The sequence below is a fragment of the Plectropomus leopardus genome, chromosome 12 (assembly GCF_008729295.1).
Source record: "Plectropomus leopardus isolate mb chromosome 12, YSFRI_Pleo_2.0, whole genome shotgun sequence".
Taxonomy (NCBI): Eukaryota; Metazoa; Chordata; class Actinopteri; order Perciformes; family Serranidae; genus Plectropomus; species Plectropomus leopardus.
In genome coordinates, this window is record NC_056474.1 from 13,068,998 (window position 1) to 13,082,636 (window position 13,639).

Here is a 13,639-nt window from a genome sequence, read left to right on the forward strand (position 1 = left end):
CTCTATTTTGAAGTAGAACTAATTATGTTACCCATTTATAATATTCGGTACTTTAATACAATGCTGCACTAAGTGGATTTGAGAGCAATTTCTGAAGACACAATTTAGTGTGTTTACTTAAAAAAAAAAAGCTGTACTGAGTGGATTTGAGAGCAATTTATAAAGACATTTCAGTTTGTTTACTTGGTTATTTCATGGAAAAAATCTTCCAAATGCTACATTAAGTGTAATTATAATAGCCATATTTTTTATTTGTTTACTTTGCTATTTTGTAAAAGATAAAATAAAACAGTAATCAACTCTTAAGGAACTGTATGGATGCAGACATTTCTTGTATTGCACTGCAGAGCTAGTAAAGTGTAAAACATATACACTGGATTGATTTTAATAACTTTAAAGTACTTGAAGTGTGAATTGTGCAGCTGCATCATCCAGGTAAATACAAGTATCGGACCAGGACTAGGTATCTACAAATACTCAATGTCAAAAGATTCAGATTGGGATCGGGGGCCAAAAACTGGATCAGGACGTCCCTAATTCCTAGTAATGTGTGGGTCTCTGCCTGGAGTAATGTGTCTGTGTAATAAATACATAAGATCTAAAACACAAAGATGTAATACAAAGGAATAATATCACACAAACCTTGGTCCCTGATGTCTTAAATTAGGGTCTCCAGGATGTGGCCCCCTGGGGATTTGTCCCTCATTAGGGAAAGGGACACGCTGATCGCCTGGAAAAGGTCCAGGAAACCTCATTGGCCCTCTCATGGGTCCTTGCCCAGGATAAGGTGGAGGAGGGCGGTTGAACATTTCCCCCTGCTGCCCTGGCCCCTCCTGGGGCCAGGGTCGTGGTGTTCCTGGGGTTATGTTGCCAGCAGGCTCCTGAGGGCCCCTCTCCTGTCGAGTAGCACTTCTCTGTTGCTGCTGCTTGAGGATTAGCTCTCTTATTCGTTGTCGCTACAAAACATAAGTACACACAAATGTAAGCCTTTTTTTAAGACTACAACTATAGCTCACATACACACAGTATTACCTGTTAAATCAGATTGTCACTTCATTTTGGCCGACTTAAACTCCACAGCTAATGTGTAGCAATGCAAGTCAAAGGTCCCTTTTTCCAGTAACAGCCATTGCATACTTTAAATTTTATTTTATCTAGTTGTTTAACTAATTTCCATTTTACCCTGTCTCACTACTTTTCCCTGTTTTAATAGTTTTTAAATCTATTTTATTTAATTTGCATCATTTTTACTATTTCACCTGCATTAGTCTTAAATTGTAAAAATATTTTTTGTCTCGTTATGTTCATACGGTCGACAGTTGTTTTTCCTATTATTATTGGCTTGTCAGCCATCTGTGAAGCACTTTGAACTGCACTTACTTCTCTGAAAGATGCTATACAAATAAAATCAGTGGGATTCATTGATTAAAAACATTGTTAATATAAACAAGCTAAAATAAGGAAAACACAAGCACAAACACAACATTTCAAAGTAATGTATAAGGGACTGTATGTATAATAGAAGATTAACAGTGATATTCATGTACCTGTCTGAGTCTTTCCTCACTCTCAGCCAGAGCGACGCCCTGAGCCTCAGAGGAAGCACCGGGCAGCTGTGGGTTGTTGGACACTTGGCCTGGGTCTTGAGGGACAGTTCCATTGTTACCCACACATGACTGATCTTTCATTTCCATTTTCTCTACTGATTGTGGACGAGGGGTCATTGGGGCTTGCTCGAATGGGTCATGGCCAGGTGTCTGACTGGGTCTTCTGGCGGGTGACTGAGTAAATCCATCCTCTGAAACACTTGGGTGTTTGGGTGTTTGAGAGCCAGGATGAGGGAAGGGCTCTTGAAGTCTGCCTTGAGGTACAGAAAAAAGATCCTGGCTTCCCATTGGCCCTTGCCTTGGCCCCTGTCTGCCGAGTCCATCAAGACCAGGCCGTGGGGTCCCTGGCGGCTGGGCGTACGGGTCATTAAGCATCGGTCTGGGGGCCCCAGGCTGGGAAAACATGTCACTACTCCCCGGCCTCGATGTCCCAGGTGTGCTTGTAAATGGCTCTATTGGCCCCCTCTGGCTACCCGGTGACTTGGAAAACCTCTCTCCCACAGAGGGCCGTGGAGTACCTGGTGGCTGAGCATAAGGGTCCACTGAGTGTGAAGGCGACATCCTCTGTCCAGGGTGTGACTGATGAGTGAACTGGTTCATCCCACTGGGGCGAGGAGTAGAAGGAGGTTGTGAGTAAGGGTCTGATGATGTGTTAGGGGTGTTTGAGGACTGGCCATAGTTGTCATGTGGACGTGGGGTGCCGGGTGGTCGGGCATAAGGCTCAAAGAAAGGGCGAGTTTGAGCTCCGGGTTCATTGATGGCTCGTTGGCTGCCTGCAGACTGAGAGAAAGGGTCAGCAGCTGGCTTGTTGGGACCAGATGGCTGAGCGAAGGGGTCATACGTGAAGTGGTCTGGCCTTGGAGTGGAAGGTGCATGAGCATATGGATTTCTAGACATTTGAGTCATTGGTCCTGGCTGAGCGAACGAGTGCACCTGAGGGTGATGCTGGCCCATTCTGGGAGGACTGGTGAAGTTGTCATTCCCAGATGGTCTTGGGGTATGTGGAGGCTGGGCATAAGGGTCATTCTGCTGATTCTGGGAGAACCTGTCAGAAGGATGTGGACCTGGTCTGTTAAAGGGATCCTGAGCTTGAGGAGGGGGCATAGGTGTTTTGAACAAAGGGACCGAGCCAGATTCATTGCTTCCAGGGATTGGTGTTAGTAAAGGCCTTGAGTACGGGTCAGACAAGATCATCCTGTTCTGAGCCATGCGCTGATAGGCCTCGTTTCGTATCATGGGCCTTGAGTATGGGTCTCTGCCTGGAGAACCCATTGGGGGTCTTCCTTGAGCAGCCTGACTGACCCTGGGGGGACCCATGGGCTTCAGGAAAGGGTCCATATCCCCAGTTGGCCTTGGGGTGTCAGGAGGTTTGGCATAAGGGTCACTGCTCATAGATGTTGGAGAACCAAAAGATTCATGAGCAGGTGAGGGCCTCCCTCTGTCCTGCTGCTCCATCAAGGATGTGGGAGATTTACCAGACTCCACAGGCAGTCTGCGACATGTATTTGGCGGCCTTGGGGTCCCGACCATCTTAGCGTATGGGTCCCATGGTGAAGAGGGCCTGGAACCAGAGGAACCTGGTGAGAATACCTGTGGGGACTGAGGTTGCGAGGAGGGGCCAGATGGAGGCGGTGGAGGGGGTCGTAGGAACACATCCTCTGGGGGACCTGACGTCGGCGTCCCTGGTAGCTGCGGCCTGGCAAAACCGTCTTTAGAACTGAGCTGCTGCATGGGGGACATGCTGCCATTGCTGGGCTGGGAGGCCGGGCTCTGGTTGCCGCTGTTGTTGCCGTCTCCCTCTGACTGGCTGTTGGTCTGCTGCTGCTGTTGCTGTTGCTGCTGGAGTTGCTCGTTCTTAACTTGCTCCAGTTTCTGAGTGGCTTCGATTTTGGCTTGCTGTTTGCTTTTCTGCCTCATTTGCTGTTGGAAGGACACAGTGAAAAAAGCGGGATTAGACATCACAAAAAGGATGCAGCAAATATCAGCCTCATGCCAAAAATGAACTGGACCTACTAACCACCAATGTCATCAGGGTTAATGTGGAGGATAGTGCAGATGTTTAGGGAGCTTTACTAAACCCCCACTTCTTAGCTGTCTTAATATAAAGTGGACCTGCCGCTGCATTCCCTGACTTCATTGCATACACTCTTACCTGTCTAAACTTCCACTCTTGTTCATGCTCTGACTCTTTTGGTTTCAAAGGGTCTTTAAACAGCAGTTCTGTGTCTAGTGGTATGTTGGGATCAAACACCTCAGGGGGCTGTTGCTGTGGGTGGTGCCTCTTCACCGTCTCATTCGACATCTGGACTTTGTTGATGCGCAGGGCTGCTCGGTTATCTCTTGCCTTTTGCTAAACAGCAAATCAATGACAGTTGCAAAACAAAAACACATCAAAAATAAATACTTAATAAACACAAGATTGCAGAATTTTTTTTACACATGCAACTTTTAGTATTTTATACAAATGTGATAGTGAAGAAATGTTACTAATGCTACTGTAAAAACAGGTGTGTATGTAACATTAATTCTCTTTCATGGCATTTGTTTCAATATCTCACTATAATATGTGGTGGCTTCAGTTAGCAGGCAAGTTCATATTACAAGATGGTGTCTAGCTTCCCCCACAAGTCCAACTAACTGACAGAGGACTGTATGCTCAATACGGCATGATGGATAAGAGCTTTGACATTCAAATTTTACAACCTTCTTAGCACCCTGGTAGCTCACCGGGTAAAGTGCATACCATTAGGGCTGAGTCCATACAGTAGCAGCCCGAGTTCGGCCGGGGTCCTCTGCTGCATGTTATCCTCTCTCTCTTCCCTGCCTTTCCTGTCTCTCTTTGTCAGTATCAAAATGATAGAAGAAATACCCAAAAAATCTTTAAAAAAAAAAAACTGTTCTTTTTTTTTTTTTACAACCGCCTACTTTATATATTGTAGACCAAGCAGCTTCAGCACCAATATCCCACATGGATACAACTCAAAATTAGGGCTTTTGCAATAACTGCAATATTGCTATACCGTACTATTGACAAGCCAACTGCAGTTGATGGCAAACAACTGCCATTGCATGTTTTTCTTTTTTTTTAATGATGCCATTGTATTATATTGCATGATGAGATGCTTATCCTCTATTCTTTGCTGAGCTGCATGTTTGGCGTTATTTTATGGTAACAGAGATTTGTTACCAGAGATTTGAGAGTGTTTTTTGGGTAAAACACTGCTTTCTTCACTGTCATTTTTTACCTAGCTGTCTAATCACAGCGGAGGAGGGGCGGGACTAATACCACAAAGACCAGCCTTCATATTCTACACATACAAGTGCTGAACGACAACAGTAACGGAGGAGAAATAAATACAGAACCCACACAAACCGGTGGGTCCTTCCTTTGAGGAAGAGCCAGCCATCCGGAGCAGGTATGCTATCTTATGCTAACACCTTTACTTTGGTGGTTATTCCATATTATAGCAATCAGACACAACAAAAGTGTCTCAGCTGAAAAAACACCCTACTCCTTATTGCCCTGCTTTGTTCTGAACAATGGACAAGTATTTAATTTGCTTCTTTGTTACTTAAACAGCAACAAAATACCTAATAGCTCATTTACAAAGGACTAAAATGAGGATAAATTAATTGGCAAATAAAGGACAAAAAAAACCCCAACACAAACAGGGCACTGGAAATAACTTTATGTTGGTTGTTTGGGAACACTGATACACTGTTACACCAGCAGTGTGAGTTGCAAAGTTCAAATATGCACAAAGAGTAGAAAATGTCTGCCTCTTTCTCTTTCTAACCATATATATCCTAATTGTAATCTAGCAAATTAAAGGGAGGTTCAATCCTCATTGGCAGGCAGTTGACACTTGGTGGTGACAGTGAGAAAGAGGTCTCCATCTCTGAGGCTAAGGTGGTTTTCTAACCTACAATAGGAACATGCCTGGAAAAGAACTCCATGGATGTTAAATGTAACATATAAATTTGATTTTGACTAAATTAGGCAATATATCACTAATATTGTCAAAGGAATAGCTGTTCTATGGTACAGGGTTATCATTTTTACCCACACCATTTAGTAACATGACCTCTTTGTACTGTATATGCATCACACGGTGAAGGTCATCCTGTTACTGTAAGTCAGGTGTCTTAACAGTTGGGATGTTTAAGTGGGATATCAAAAGTAAAGCCATGAAAGAGAACTTCCACCTTGTAACCAGAGTTAAAATACCCTTACAATCACAAATACAGGATACATTTTTTAATCAAGACTAAGTATTTGAAACTGGCCTCTGCTAGATAAAATTACTTCTAGTGAACTTAATTACTGAGACCATAGTGAGTTCTAACACTGAGCAGGCCTTCCTATGTTAATTAGTTCATCTGTGAATGGCCGGATTTCAAATTGCATTGGCAAGAGGCAAGAGGCCAGATGCGATAAAGGAGTCTGCCTTCTGCATACTAATATGTCAGTGCAACTAGTAGTGACAGTGTGATGTCTGGCAGGGTTCAAAGTGTTATGGGCTTTTTTAGACAGTTCAAGAAAATCTGCAAATTCAACAGTGTGAGTGATCTTACCACATATGGGGCCCTGTCTTGTGAACTAGCTTTCCTCCAAAGTTTTGCAATTTGCTTTACTCTTGTAGACCAGTCTGTTGAAAGAATAAGAGGAAATGTCATGCCAAAAGTCTCACATAGCATAAAAGGTATTTTTTTGTACTGACACTGCAGAGGGCACATCCAAACAAATACCCAGAGATAAACAGAGATAACAGCAATGATGACAAAGGGGGAAAAATTATGTTAAAATTTACAAACCTGGGTATTCTTCTTTGAGGTTGGGGAAATTGACATTGGTATAAAGGACGGGCGCTACAGTGGCTAGTTCTCCAAGTGTCTCCTCCTTCTCCCACTTGAGTGTACTCCTTTGGGCATTTGACATGGCTTCAGTCTCCCCCTCAGGCAGAGATCCAGGGGGTGTGGGGCCAGGGCCATGGACAGGGACAGGGGAGGGCCATGGACCAACTGCGTCTCGAGGCATCTGATTAAACTTTCTATCCCTTTAACAACAAAGGAAAAAGCGCTCACCTTTAATCACAACACTCTGGTTTTGCTGAGAAGAAAGAAAAATCAATTTTGGAATATTTAACAGTTTAAAGCACAATTCAGACTAAACATTTGCAACGAGGTGAGTTGAAACATGTAATTTCTTGCAATCTGCTTTGTCTGCTACAATCTTAAAAACCTGCCAGTTTACACAAATGCGACTAGACAAGAAAGTGTATTGTCTCTGGAGCAACAAGTCTCGTCTGTATTTCTGCTCTGATTCCCAGATTTTCAGGATTATTTAAAACATTTTTTATTATGGAGTGATGAAACAGCAAAAAACATTACCAAAAAAGCTGGCGCTTCAGCTGGACAACATTCAGAATAAATATGCCACAAAAAAATAACAATTAATCACTCACTGAGCAGTCTGTGTGTAACTGCAATGAGCACACACAGCGAGCAGCAGCAGCAACCCATCATCTGACATGCTGTCTGAAGTCGTTTCGACTTGGCCTGCTGACTTCGCTACCTTCTAAGGTACCTTCTAAAACCAGCCACTGGTGATTTGACAAGTGTAGTCGCAAGTGATACGAGGCTTGAGTCAAGCTGAGACTGGTCAGTTTACACCACTGCAACTTTTCAACTGGTTTTGTCTCATTCGTTTTACAAGAATCTTTGGTCTGAATTGGGCTTCAAAGCAGGAAGCAGTACATTACCTTGGATTGTCAGTGAAAGGCATACGGTTAAGGGGGGAGAAATTTTCAGGGATGCAGGGTCCTGCTCCTGGATTTGTTGGGAAGCGTTGGTTTGGTCCCATCAAGCCGTTGATCATTGGCATCCTCGGAAACATGGGATTCCCTACAGACATTAAAAGGTGCATTAGGTGTAAATATTTTCAACAAACAACAGTCAAATGCTACTTCTGACAACGACAAGGTGTTTGATGATCTACCTGCGTTGGGGTGAGGCATACTGGTGCCAGGTGTGGCAGGGAGGGGCCCTGGACCCGGGGGGTGAGGCACCTGTGGTGGAGGTGGTTGGCTCGTGCTGGGGCTGAGGACTGCTGTGAAGAGATCCTCCACATCTTTGCCCTCCAGCTCTGTAAGAGAGTGCAACAGAATGATGTGAGAGCATATAATGTGCATTAAGGTAGGGATAAAGGTGAGTAAAATCAACAAACTGCAGTGAAAAAAATAACTAATGCTGCCTTTATTTATTCTGAAAGACTATGTGACAGTTGTTTTTGCTTTTACGTCACTTCAATTTATTTAACTAACTTGTAAACATTGTTTAGTTAAACACAGGGTGCAATGCAAGGACTTTACAAGGACTTTTCAGGCTAAATTTCCAACAATTCAAGGACCCAACATGGCATAGTTTGAGACACTGCAGGATTTGCCTAAAAACAATACATGGTCAGTAACCAAGAATTCCTGCATAGTATACCTTCAACCACAGGGGTGAAATATGTTATTGATGCAAAGTAAAAATATTGAGATTTCCTTCATTTTGAGATTTCTTCTCTGTCGGTTCTTGGCTCACGGTTTCGGCTTGGGCTGCTGATCTTGTATATGTGGGTCGGGTCAGGTTGCGGAACTAATTGGTTATACGTGCAGGTGGCAGGGAGGGTGTGGTATTGCATGTTGTAGTTGATATTCAGGAGAGGGTCTTTAAAATCAGACCTGTGCAGGAATCTGTCATGATTTACACCCCCAATTAAAGAGTTACAAAACTGATAATTTTTATGAGAAGCACCACACTTAACAGAACCTCACTCGCAATTAAACATCGCCTGTTTACTAATTCAAGTAAAAAAAAAAAAAATCGAGAACTTCTAGAATTTCTATTCTTGTGCAAAATATATATAAGCACTTTTACCAATCCATGTCTTTTTATGTATATTTTCAAAAACTTTGGCTTTTGTTTTTAATACTCAAATTCACAATCTTTCGAGGATTTCCAGGACCTGTGGGAACCCTGAAAACACTAAACTGTTGTTCAAGTGCTGTAACAACACCACATTGAGAGTTCATAGTCACATTATTTAGTGTAGGAAAATGAATTTTGCAAAAAAAAAAAAAGGACATTACAAACCTGGAATTTTGTAAAGTTTGCTGAGAATTGATTCTAAAAGAATGAAAAAAAACAGAGAAAACATAATTATTCATTCTGTATGAAGTTTAAAAATAACAGTGTAAAACAGCTGAAATCGTCAGCGTGTCTGCTCTCCTGTACTGACCATCAGTGACCATCTTGTCCAGCTCTGGACTGAGAATGCCGTCCAGGGGTTCCTCAGGGAGGGTTCGAGGTGTCCTTCGGCCGGCCTGCGACTGGGGCGCCACTGGGGAACTGTCTGCCAGGGGCCCGATGTCCAGACCAGCTGTGAAAACACACACAGACATGCAAAAACAAATCATAACACGCACACAGACAGACATACACACAAAGCGACAAAGGCAATACCAAACAAAGAACGTGATCATAAATATAGACGTGAAGTAAGAACATGTTTATTGTCTTAACAGCCGGAGGAGTGCAATCAAAACTGAACAGTATGTGACTACAGCTCCTCAAGGTCCCTGTGTTGCTTAAAAGCAGTGTTTTGGGAACTGTGAAGAAACAGATATGTCACACTAATTCTCAGTAAAGGTAAACAAACACTTTAATAGAAAATATTACCCTGGCCCATCAATTATGTGCTATTGCTTTTTTTTTTTAAAAAGAAGTAAGCAGTGCAACATTTATCAGCTTTTAAATTGTTGATCCAATCCACAAGAAAGCACATTTCAATAATCTGGGTTAGTGCCCTGCTAGCAACTTCTACCAAAGTAATGATAGATTTTCTATCTATAGGCCCTGACACACCAAGCTGACTACAGATTGTTGGTCAATGTTTGGCTATGTGTGAGCTTCTCTAGTTTTTGAAGTGTTTCCCGCAACGTTGGCACTAGTGGGTCCTTGACAGCTTTTTCTGGCCAATTCAGCATGTTGAATTGGCCTTGGAGCTGCAAGAGCCCATCAGTGAAAGAAATCACTCTGACTGGCAGTTCAGCCTTAGTGCAAGAAAAGAGAAACGGAAGGGAGACGAGCAAAAATGATGAAGGTCAAGAGGGCGTGAAAGCTAAGCTTGTTATATTAGAAAAGATTATGTTTTGAGCCATTAAGCTTCTCAGCAGAAATTGTTCGTAATTGTGTTATTGTTCGCCACAGCTCAGTAAATATTATTTGTTCTTCCAACATTGGGATGTGTCAATCTGTCCCTCCAACATTTTGCATGCTGTTTTTGTGATTGTTGCTGCCCGAAATACCTGATTTCAAGGCAGCTTTGCTAAAAAATTGTGACGCATATTGCAATATTTCTAGACATTTTTTTCCATCATTCCATCTGGTTCGAAGTTTTCTTTGTTACAGACATCAGAGCCAGTCAGGAAGATTTAGAAGGTAACCACGAGGTTGACGAGGGTAAAACGGGCCGACCTGAATGTAAAGACAGTGATCCACAGGAATAATAGGCTACTTTACAGATGAGGCAGACACAGATGACAGAGACCACCATGTGCCTGGCAGCTTCTCTGTCATGTGAGGGAGAGTCCAGTGTGCCTCCAACAGCTTGACAGTGTTTGACACTTTATACTTCATATAGTTTGTTTGCTCCAGCAGTTACTCAATGCAATAATCTGTATCCAGTGTTCTAAAGTGGTCTGTTAAATTTCACTGTGCCACTGAAATGTGATTGCAACATTGCAATATCCTGAAGTGACTGGTTAATGTGCTGACTGGCAAACTAGCGCCTTGAATGCGTCCTGTCCGTTTCCCTTTTTGAATGGTGAATGCAGACAACCACCGCCTGCTGGTATGGAGTTATTTTCTCTCATGCTGGTGCAGAACGTATGCGCTTGTTGGCCATTCGTTGTAGTCTTTGCGATGTGTTCACGTTCAATTTATTGGCCGAGACACAGACTACAAGTGGCGATGCAGTGGTAAGACTTTGTTTCAACTAGTTCTTTGATGTCGCTTTGGTGTGTCTGGGCCTTCTTGCTGTAAAAACTGCATTTGTACGCTTGTCTATACTTTTAATTTCTCCCATACTCATCAACCCGAAACTTTTTACCTACTTAAGATTGGATGCAATCATTAATTGGCAATTTTAGTACTAAAACAAAAAAATATATAAAGGCACTTAGGCTGAACAAAGCAGTTTTTACAAAGAAAGAACATGTACTGCAGTGCTTTTTGTCATCCAGCCACAGGACTGAGAACAGAAGGCCTTCACAGTCTTTAGGAACTGAAGGATATTGGCCAAAGGCTCCTGTTATCTAAATATTTTTGATTCTAAATTGCTCATTTCTTGAATGCCAAAATGTCCTTGGTTGGTTTTCTTTGCATACTTGATGACATATTCAATCAGACAGCTTTTGAACTTGTTCTAATGCATTTAAAAAATGTCATCACTGTGAAAGGGTTCAGGAGGCTCACGAACAAAGACTGACACCATACGCATTTGAGTGAACACTGTGCATTGGGTTAGGTAAGCACTTAGCAGTTCATGAGTGTTAAAACAATTTGGAATGGTTGAGAAAAGAAGCTAAGTATGAAGCAGCTTATAAACATGCACACTCAAATATAGACAAACACTGTTAAGAGAGGAATGCACTAAAGCAAGGGATTAGCAGGCCATAGCACCCTTACCAAAAGGAGGAGGTGAGCTGTCAACCTGGAAGGGGCAAAAATCAAGACCTACAAGGACCCAAAACCAGATAAAATGAGTGAAAAAATAGTGAAGACAGAACAAGCACAACACGCTTCAGACAATGCAAACAAACAAAAGATAAAAACCAAAGATGAATAAAAAGTATTGTTAAAGAATGTGACATTAAAAAAATCATTAAGTGGTGAAAGGAAAATAAACTGGCTGTCTGGGGAAATTTCTGAACCGGGAGGAAAGGATCTTTACACAGCCACGGCTAGGTGACTATTGATAAATTCTTGCCACTGTGACTGCCTGTGAGATATAAGACGCACCAGAGTCACTGCTTGGCTTTCCGAGCATTCCCAAGATGTCTGCATCAGTGTTCAGAACATCAGAAAGATCAACTAATGGTTCCTCAGATGTCTCTGTAGATGGGAAGAAAAGGAAGAAACAAAAAAAGAAAGAAAACCAAACCGTCACAAATCATAATTGATGGTGATGTTGAACGGACATGAGAATGTGATTTGGAACCATTTGTTTGGATGCCACATGAATTTAGTCTTGAGTAAACAAGTGAAGAAACAGTATGTAAACAACAGCTTAACTGACTGGCCTCTGACTGGAAATGTACTACACCAAATGCATCTTCCAAGGATTTTATTTAACTGATTTCTGCTACTGTCAGAGAATAACTGCCAAAGATATCAACTGTAATATCGGGATATCAACATGCTAAAACATATTGGAGTTGGAGAACACTGTTCTGTATTTTAAACATTGCGGATTCATTTAATAAAGTTGCTGCAAGATGTTCCTCACTTCAGCATGGTGCAGTCAGTTCAATGCTTCAGTCTTTTCCCTTAACAATTTCCCTCTTGTTGTCTCAAGGTCACAGTCGTCAAGGTTAGCGTTTCATTTCTTTACACTGTTACAATGGAGGTTTATCTGCTATCGTTCGTTCTGCAGCACACCATCTGTACACTGAATAACTGTCACTTGTCATATCACAGCTTATGATTTCAATGTATACTGCTGCAACCCTATTATCAAGAAAATCTACTTAAAACTAACTAAATGGAAATAAATTTATTTACGTCAAGTTGGTTTAAATTAGACTTGATACATTTCATTTATTTTACTTGGTTTTTTTTTATTACTTTTTTCTCTGCTTTTTTCTCATATTACTTATTGAGTTGTGATGCTAATTGACGGTAAAAGAAAAAATATGTTGATATGTAAATGTACCTGTTTTAAGTTAAAAAATGAAACAAAATGTAATACTTAATTTTTAAGACAAAAAAAATGCTGTTTCTTAGATATGTGAACATGAGTTTTAGTCATTGTTTATTTGCTAATCAAAGTGTTAAGCTGTCACTCATTCAGGTGTCTTTTTCAGTAATTTGCCTCTCGTTGCAAATACAGAAGGAAGTCCAAAGTCTTTTAAGAGTTTTGTTGCACTGAGGTGAACAAGTTCAGGTACTTAGAATCAGAACAGAGATTAGACCAGCTCTTGATTATAGATATACTCCCATCAGCCATAGCATTAAAACCACTGACAGGTAAAGTGAATAACATTATTCATGTCAAGTTCTGCTGGAAAACTCTGGGTTCACAAGGTTGCAGACCAAGTACACCCCAGTGCTTCTCCCCAGAGGGAAAATGCACCATACAATACATCAAAAACTGCTTAGGAATAGCCGAAGGAACATGACAAAGAGCTCAAGGCGTCAGTCTGACCTCAAAATTCCCCAGAACCCAATCTGATCGAGCATCTGTGGGACGTACCGGAACCCCACCTAGAAACCCAGGTTTTTGCGGTGGGGCATGGCACATTATCCAGCCACGGGGGGCCACTGCCAGCGAGAAAAGCTGAGGGGGTAAACTTGGTCCGTAATGGTATTTGGGTGGGTGGTGCTACTTGTTGGTGTTTAGCTACTGGTAGGATGGTTTAGTTTGATTTCTAAACAGTACACATCGTTTCAGTAAGAGATTTTGATTGTGCTTCCATGTTGGTTAGTGTTGTGTTGTCAAACACTTGGTGGCTGTGCTCCATTTGGCTGTGTTGGTGCGCTGCATAATATGCGGCGCCAAAAACGCTTGAATGAGAGCAGGCAGCAGGTATGATGTAGAATCTCAACCAGCTGATGTTTAAACAGTGACAAGTTGTGTGGCTGAGGGTGTGCTTCTTCTTTATAGGAGGTTGCACTACGTAGGTATACTACAAACAAGTAGCAGTCATATCAGCATAATGAACATGTTAAATCACCACCAATTTTCATTCAATGCAAACTTTCTA

General features: G+C 42.0%; 1 protein-coding gene across 11 annotated transcripts in view; it reads right to left on the reverse strand.

The window, feature by feature from the left end:
• The window catches only part of kmt2cb (lysine (K)-specific methyltransferase 2Cb), a 90,172-nt gene that overhangs the window by 19,770 nt on the left and 56,763 nt on the right, over positions 1 to 13,639 (reverse strand). For 8 of the 11 annotated variants that reach the window (XM_042497364.1, XM_042497367.1, XM_042497365.1 and 5 more), the window contains 11 exons: positions 11,676 to 11,768; positions 11,343 to 11,390; positions 8,893 to 9,033; positions 8,748 to 8,780; positions 7,606 to 7,752; positions 7,370 to 7,511; positions 6,423 to 6,664; positions 6,183 to 6,256; positions 3,760 to 3,957; positions 1,548 to 3,527; positions 643 to 956 (listed from right to left, as the gene is read on the reverse strand). In XM_042497364.1, the coding sequence (XP_042353298.1) occupies positions 643 to 956; positions 1,548 to 3,527; positions 3,760 to 3,957; positions 6,183 to 6,256; positions 6,423 to 6,664; positions 7,370 to 7,511; positions 7,606 to 7,752; positions 8,748 to 8,780; positions 8,893 to 9,033; positions 11,343 to 11,390; positions 11,676 to 11,768 (3,412 nt within the window). The remainder of the gene's footprint in view (positions 1 to 642; positions 957 to 1,547; positions 3,528 to 3,759; positions 3,958 to 6,182; positions 6,257 to 6,422; positions 6,665 to 7,369; positions 7,512 to 7,605; positions 7,753 to 8,747; positions 8,781 to 8,892; positions 9,034 to 11,342; positions 11,391 to 11,675; positions 11,769 to 13,639) is intronic. The other 3 variants (XM_042497370.1, XM_042497368.1, XM_042497374.1) reach the window with 3 other exon arrangements.